The 8860-nt window shown below is 32.9% G+C and overlaps 1 protein-coding gene across 1 annotated transcript; it reads right to left on the bottom strand.

The window, feature by feature from the left end:
* Positions 1–410: 410 nt before the first annotated feature.
* LOC143604786 (uncharacterized) lies at positions 411–767 on the bottom strand. Its single transcript, XM_077081165.1, has one exon. The coding sequence runs from the start codon at positions 765–767 to the stop codon at positions 411–413; it is 357 nt and encodes a 118-aa protein (XP_076937280.1).
* Between the last annotated feature and the right edge of the window lie 8093 nt (positions 768–8860).

The following is an 8860-nucleotide window of genomic DNA, read 5'->3' as shown; positions in this document are numbered from 1 at the left end:
TGAATGCTCATTTCTCTTACAATAAGTGCACACCAAATTTCTTCTATCATCCCCTGTTCCTCCACTGATGGGACCTACACTGCTTACATTCATAGATACAAAAGATGTAGTGAAATCAGTGGTGGTGTAAATTTCCGTTTGCTCCTCATCTTGTATGAGAATACCATATGCACGGTTTATATAAGGAATAGGCTGTATCGTCAAAATATTACTTCTGATCGTGCTATAACTTGGAATAACACCAACAAGAAATTGAATCAGCCATTGATCTCTCTTAGCGAAAGAGTGAGCATCTCCACAAGTGCATGAGGGAATGGAATTATTAGCATTCAGTTCATCCCAGTTACACTTCATCTTGGCAAAGTAAGTAGAAATATCACTGCTTCCTTGAGTGATTGTCAAAGGTTCTTTTACAACTGATAAAAATTAGCACCATTTGCCTGACCATAGCGAGAATTTAGCTCATTCCAAAGAATCTGAGCAGTTTCAGCATACAAGACACTATCACTAATGTCACGAGTGAGAGTGATAAAAATCCGTGAGATTACCATGTCATTAAAATGCTGCCAAACTACCATCTGTTGCTCGTTATTCGGCATGGTTAAAGTGTTGTTGATGAAACCAAGCTTGTTTTTAGCTGACAGAGCAATCATCATAGCTCTTTTCCAAGCTCCGAATCTAGTACCACCAAAGAATTTGGAAACGAGGATCATACCGGGATGATCCGAAGGGTGAAGGTAAAGAGGATTCGAAGAATCAAAGGACATAGTCAGGAAAACAAAGTTTTTCGAGACTGCCATTGAAAACACAGCAACACGAATACAAACGCATGAGAAGAAGAAACGAAACAAACTAATGCGTCGCATAAGTCTTACGCGGTGTATAAGCATGTACCCTCAGAAATATATACGGGGCAAGAAAGGAAACTTATGGCTTGTGTAGTTATAAATGTATACGACGTGTAAGCTGATCAAGAAGATTTTGACAAGATTTTGATTGAGAACGATGGAGAAAAAAGTTTGACACTTTGATAAACTGATCAAACCAAGAATCTGACATATTGAGAACATGTGGTGAAGTTTGAACGATTAAATCTTCCGGAATGAAGAAAATAAGAGAGAAAAGAGATGAATTTGAGAATTTGAAGAAGATAACAAAATCAAATTTCGAAGAAACACAGGAACAATGAAAGTAATTGATCAAAAGATCAGGAACAAACAACGAATGAAGAGAGAAAACCGGTGAATCAAGAAAAAAACCAGTTGAATCGAATAGCAGGATTAAGAACATTGCTTTGATACCATGTAATCGTTAAAGAACGATGACCTGAAAGAAAAGAAGAAACAAAGCAAGAGAAGGAAATTTCATTATCTCAAAATGAAAATTAAACATACAAGAAACAAGAAAACTACTTATATATGACAACATACACGGCGCATACGTTATCCGACGTGTAATTTACACGGCGTATAACATATACGGCGTATATGTATTGGCGTATATGTTTTATACGCTCACAAGTTGGGACTATTATTTGCGAATACAACATAATTGAGATGATTAAAAACCAATTTTCTTAAAAAGAAGCAGATGATTATTGCCATTTAATGCTGCCATATAAAGGTTTATTAAAAACCAAGCGTGCATGTAAACATCAGATTAACGGATGGTTAACTCCGTTAGTCGAGAACCGTTGGTAAAAAAATACACTTTTAGTTAAGACCATCACCAGCCAAGAGTGAATTTAGGTTAAGACTAAGGAAGCCAAGGTTAACAAAGTATAACTAGTGCTTTATAAATCGCTAGGTGCTAGTCGAGCGTTGAGGCAAAAACTAGCGATTAATTATAATTAACAGGGGTTAATCGGATTCGAATTTATATACACTTTTTTAAATACATATGTATATATATCTTAAATATATATAAACGAAAACTTTAAAAGTTCTCTTGTTGCTTCCTACATTCTCTCAAGCCACTAAATTGTTTATTTGTAAATGAATGTTTTTCATGTATTTGACCCAAATTCACGGGTATGGGTCTCACCAAACCCATAAAACCTTAAACGGGTTATAATATCTCATTAAATTAAATATTAATCTCACCAAATATTTTACATAAAAATCATATATAAAGATAAACTAAAAATTAATACCATATTAAAAAAAAGATATTATTTATAATTAAGATCAATTTTACAATAAAAAAATAAACCGGTCATGGGTCTCACTAAACACAGATAGCTTTTTAACCATGTAATATAATCACATTTATTGTGAAACCCTTTCATCATTAAACCCTAAGTGTATTATTAACTTCCTTACAACGAATAAAATTAAAATCCAAATATATATCTCATCTGAAAGCTCAAGCTCAACTTGCCGGTCTTAAAAGAGGCTCAACATTCGGACATATTTTTTCGATTGTTAGCAGGAAGAGAAAGCAGACTAGATTGAAAGAGGAGAAAGGCAAGCGGAAAGCTACAACTACCTTGCTAGAAGGCCTTCCTCGCTAGAAGTACGATATATATATGTGTGTGTGTGTGTGTGTGTATTAGAAAGGAATAATGTAAAACGACCCCGTAATAAATGAATCTCCCTACATTCTCTCAAGATACCAGATTACTTTATATGTAAATGGAGACTTCTCATTCATTTGACCCGAACTCACGGGTATGGGTCTCACCAAACCCGATAGCCCTTAAACGGGTTATAACATGTCATTAAATTAAAAGTTAACCTCACCAAATATTTGATATGAAAATCCTATAAAATAGGGATATACTAAAAATTAGTATTCGATTTAAAAAAATGATATTATTTATAATTAATATTCAATTTTATAGTAAAAAAATAAGCGAGTCATATTTCTCACCAAACCCAAACAGCCTATAAACCGAGTTATAACATCTCATTTATTTATGAAACATTTTTATCATTAAATCTTAAGTTTATTATAAACTTACTTACAATAAATAACATTAAAATCCAAAAAAGTATATAAATATTATAAACAAATAATGCAAAACAACTCCGTAGTACGGGGAAAATAAAAACTAGTATGTGTGTGTGTATATATATATATTAATTTTGACCGATTTTAACAAACTAGTGATTAATTGGCCACTAGTCGAATTGAATACCGACTAGCGATTAAGTTGGGTAAGAGTTTTACAAGCCATGGGTAGATGAAAACAAATTAAGGCCAAAATTTGATAATTTGGTTTTGTACGCATACATAAAAGATATATCTTTTGCTATAATAAATCAACTTTACAATAATAAAATAGGTATTTCTTCCTAAAGTTTATAAAACACTATATAACTAATTTATATTTCAATAATAATATGGGTGAGACGTCAATCATGAATTGCATTATAAACTAACCTAAATGATAACTCGACCCTACCCACAATGATAACACTTGATTTGGCACCACAAATTACAAAACATCTTAACCATAAAAGCATGGAACTGAAAGGAACTGGTGCTTGGTAATTGACCTGGTATTTGCACCAAAGTAAAACAGGAAATAAACCTTCAACTTTGATCCGTGACGAAGCTTGAACTTTTGTATAGAGGACCCGAATGTCACGGGCCGTGAGCAAAATTTACGGATAAAAACACGTAAATCTACACTACTGAGCCAATAAAACGAGAAAGGGGGGGGGGGGCTTCCGTCCCTTCTATTTCGTCCCTGACTTTGATAGTAGCCTAAAAAATTTGGGTGAAACACCTTGCAAATGACATGAAGAGGGGTTGACTAAGTGTTAAAAAAGATGAAAAAATAAAATACAATAAAAGACATTCGAGGGCCAAACCGAAACTTAAAGAGCAAACTCCTTTAAAAACATCAAGGAGTCAAGGACAGAATATGATTTCAAGAGCAAGCAAAAGTCGAGTTAAGAGAAGGCTTCTTAAGGGTTAGAGGCCATGATCATGTGTCTGGAAGTCATGGATGTATATATGATTGATTATATTTGTGTCTCAAATATCATTTTATATTATAACTAGTTGCTTTCAGTTGGTGCGTTGCAGCGAGGGCACGATGAGAACTCGGTTGATATTGGTTAAACCATCACGTTGCGACGTGGACGGAGCGGAAACTCACGTGTTGCAACGGAGGCACACTGAAAATTCGGTTGGTATTGGTTCGGTTTGTTATGATAATAATCTATTTAAAATTTAAGTTAATTATTGTTCGTATTAAATATTTAAATCAAGTTGTGAAGGATTTAACTAAACTATTAAAACTAGAAGACTAAAGTTGCAAAACGAGCAAATTGTATTGAGGTTTGTATGTTTATGTCTTTGGTTTATACACAAACGTAGACACGTAAATATACACACACTCATAGCTTTCTTGCATACTAGTTTAAGGTTTAATTAGCCCACGTACGTGTAGTAAGCATCATTCACGAGTTATGTTTTTTTAAGCAACGACGAAAACAGCGAAACACACCGAGTAGTATTGTTGCCAGGGGCGGCTCGGGCATAGGGCAATGTGGGCGACCGGCCGGGGCACTTAATTTTCGGGGCACAAATTATATATATATATATATATATATATATATATATATATATATATATATATATATATATATATGATAAAGAAATAGGTATATTTAATGTTTTACCATAGTTATACAATAAATAGGTTGGTTCAGTGGTAGATGGGTTTGAGTTCCCGTCAAAATGTTGCAAGTTCCACTCTCACTTAAGACATATTCTTTTTTATACATAACCTAATTTATAAACAAGTAAACTCATTTAAAAATTTAATTGTTTAAACTAAACAAAAAAACCTATTTACATAGAGCCTAAAATTTTTTTTGCATATAATATTTCATTATTCATTAGAGTCTACGGGCCTTTTTATTTCGGCTTGAACGAAGCATATAAATTCTCGGAGACGACCCTGATTGTTGCGTAAATAACTAAATTTACCTTGTGCTATACACGGGTTTTGAATTACTACATCCATTTTGAGATTCTTTATACAATTCCTGTATATGTAAACTATAATAATAAAATAACCCAAAAAGTGTGTTTCTTTGATATTAAATAAAATCAAATATGATGTTGGCCAATAAGAGCCAAATGCCAGATTGTTAACCAATTGAAATTTTTGTCACGTACATTCAAATGAAGTAATGGCAAAAACTAGATGACAACACTTGGAAAAATGATGATTTGTGGTGAGAAATTTGAGCCATTTGGACACATTCATTGGGATGTGTTAATACTAAAAAGTTATCGGGAAGATTATTTTGACCATTTTAATGTCATCATAACTTTCTTGAAATCGTCTCATTTCTTGAATTCAAAGCAAGAAAATTAACTTAAAATCCATAAGAAATATTATATTTTTATTGAATGACAAACAAGCATAAAATGCTTACATATTATGCACGGGGTGATCCAATAATAAAAGGTACCTACGCTGACCTAATCTAGCCGTACGGAGCCTTCAAGCGTCTTTAAGTTATCTCCAGGTATGGGGAAAAAACCCACCCGCCCGAAGGCCCACTGGTGGTAAAACCCGGACGCCCTTAGGATCAAACTGAAGATCACAAAGATCCCAATTTTTCATCATTGAGTAATCCATGTCTCCTTCAAAGTGTTGTAGGTGAGAACTGAACTTGGATCTCCATTAAAAATGCCAAATTTATGCAACTACACCACATTAGAAATGACAAAATCACGAGAACTTACAAAAAAAAGTAAATAAATAAATAAGTAGAATTGAACGCCCATGTTTAGAGTTTTTTCACTTTTTTTAATGTTTAAAATGTATTTACTTATTTAGCGTATTTTGAAATATATTTATTTTTCTTTTTTTTATCATAACCGTGATTAGACTCTCCCACAACACAAACAAGGATTCGAACAACGATTTCGGACACTAACTAAAGTTTGATCAGACGCGATTCTAACAGCGTTCGGATTGGTTTCAGGCACCTCTATTTAGGTTCAATTTGAGCACTTGTTCATTTAGTTTTATGAACAACATGATTTTATTCAGGTTCTTTTAATGCATTTTAATTGTTATTTTGATTATATGTTACATTCTGATTCATATTTGGTTGAATAGGGGACCGACGCCTTTGATTCTACTTTGCATTCATCCACATTTGGTTGAACAAAAGTCTGATGGTAGCAAAACTTTGAAAATTTCTTGATGTTACCTTTACAAAAAAAATCTAAAGAGAGTTATATTAAAATTTTGATTACATGTTGTCTTCATTCAGGGTTTTTGATGTCAGTTTTTTATATTGATTATAACAAAATGAATACGGTTAATGCAATCCCAAACATGATTCAAAATAAGGATTTTAACGTGTTGTCTCAAATAGTTATTGTAAAAATGATGATGTGAAAGACGCTTTGTACATCAGATTGAAAGTAATAGGTATGATGAGCTAGAATTATTTCCCAATTCGGAGCTGTATCGGGATAAGAAAGGCGGCCCTCCTTCGAAAAGGCTACATAATATGGAATGGACATGAAGGAAAGGAAAAGACTATCTTTGTGGAATTTTTAAATAACATGATCATAATTGAGCAAAATGTCCCTCTAAGCGTAGCGGAATAGTTGCCTAGGCAGGTCGAGTCATTTTGTCATTTAATTTTATTTTATATTTGACATCGATAATTAATTGATGTTTTATTTGTATTTTATTTGCTAGAAAAACAACTAATTTGATTCATTTTATCGTTCGGATTATTGAAAAAAATTTGTAGAATTTTAGCTTTAATATTTGTGGAATTGTAGCCTTAATTAGTGCAAAAATAAATTCATTTTTTTGCTAAATTTTGCCTGAGGGGCTGTTTGGTAAACCACTTAATTGAGTTCGCTTAGATATAAGAGCTATTCAGACTGTTTGGCTCTTCTAAATGATACATCTGAATGAGATTCTAAACATCTGATTCGGTAAGTGATAAAATGTAGCTGAATGAGATCTGAATGAAATAAGGACCAGAATACCCTAACGTTCCTTCTCCTTATCAACCAACAGCGCTTCCTCCTTCTAATCCCAAATCGCGAATCTGCTACTTTGCTAGCGAGGTAATCAGCCCTTCAAACCCATCTTCGACCCTGGTAATTTTTTTAAGCAATAGTAATTTGTGATTTCCAAAATTGATGAACCATTTGGTTCGTTCTTTGTTCTCCCATTTGCAATGCTTGTATATTGTTTGTGTGTTTTTAGTTTATAGAATTGATTAATCGGATTGATATGATTATGTTAGAGATTAGGGCTTCAATTCTATTTTTCATCAAAATGAAATAAAGTGGGACTGGCCATGTATATTGTGTTTGTTTTATATTAAGGGGTCGGTTTGGTTCTGCGATTTGTTTTTATAATAATAAGGTGTCGGTTTGGTTCCGCGATTTGGTCTGATGCATTTTATACCTGATTTGAAACCTAGAGTTTCATGTCCTTCCAATTATATATATATTAATTCAAAAGTTATGATTACTCACATAATGTTACTGCGTGTTTCTCTTATTGCTTTTTGATTAAAACAAACAGAGATGCATGTTGAGGCAGGCAGACTCGTAACAAATACGGCTGCACCGGCGTTCTTCGTTCTGGCATACATAACCTTAATTTTCAAAATTCATCAATGGAGAAGCATGACACATTCAGAAGTTGAAGGTAAACACCAACATCCCAAAAAGTATATTTATGTTCGATTAAAATTTTAGGTTCGCATATAAGTTGGGTTGTTCATGTTTCTCTGTATGATAGTTCACGCTAAGTGGAGCTAACAAGAAGGAATAATACCTACTGGCAGTTTCCTATCACACGTATATCAGTTTCCTATCTTATTATTCTTTTTTTTTAACTTATTATGGTTTAGTTTATGATTGCTACATGTTTGATGATTGGAATTCACTCCAATGGTTGGAGAGTGTGAGTTTCTCACCATGTACTTATTATGGTATAGTTGGCCAGTTTGTGTTTTTCTTAAAGAAGACGTGTTGTTTGACTTATGTATTTGTCTAATGTGTCTGTTATTCTAATATAGGTTGTCTACGTCTGCCTTTTAATTTGTGTTTGTTACGTGTATTTCTCTCAGGGCCATCCAGTCAAATTGTTGGTCAACTGTGAAGTTCTTTTGCGAGTTGTTCACCTTCTCAGGTAATTAGGTTATGTTAGCAAACTTTATTATTAATATATTTAACTATTTTAAAAAAGTATATAGTTTTGATGAACAGGTTATATAACCGTGTCAACTTGTTTATCACCCCTGCCCATTTAACTCAAATCCCAACCGGCTTAACTTTGTGTTATGTTAACGGGTACTGTAAAAAATTGACAGCCCTATATAAAATGTATTTATATATAAAGATTGCATGTAGACACTTGAAATCGGTTTACAGATGAAGGTGAAGCACGTACTTTGCTTAAATTATGTCTGTCATATATGAAACCCGTTTGTGTCAACCACGTTAGTTGATACAACCTACAAAATCACATAAATTCTACATTAACAATATATATATTCATATTTGGAGCAATAAATATTCATATTAGCTTGTTTAACTTACTATAACTAATATAATGTTGTTATGAGGAATTATGAACCAAATTGTATTGTTATTTGTTGGTTTAGCGTCTTTAATCATAAAAGTGGTAATTCCTAGTTGAGTTGTGGTTTTAATGAAGCCTGTATAAGTGTAAACTGGAGTATGGATATTGATGTCACTAGAAAGGGAATAAAACTGCGTTTTGAACTGAATTTGAAAACAAAAACAAAGCTGATGCGCAGCTAATCTCGTTACTAGTCTGTCTTTAAAATTTTGTATAAAATCGTAAAAAAATCTAATAAGTGTGTATCTTATATGGTTAAAAATC

The sequence above is a fragment of the Bidens hawaiensis genome, unplaced genomic scaffold (genome assembly GCF_021521415.1).
Source record: "Bidens hawaiensis isolate Kalapana, Puna unplaced genomic scaffold, B.hawaiensis_p1.1 tig00066658_1, whole genome shotgun sequence".
Lineage (NCBI taxonomy): Eukaryota > Viridiplantae > Streptophyta > Magnoliopsida > Asterales > Asteraceae > Bidens > Bidens hawaiensis.
This window is presented reverse-complemented; position numbering and strand designations above follow the sequence as displayed.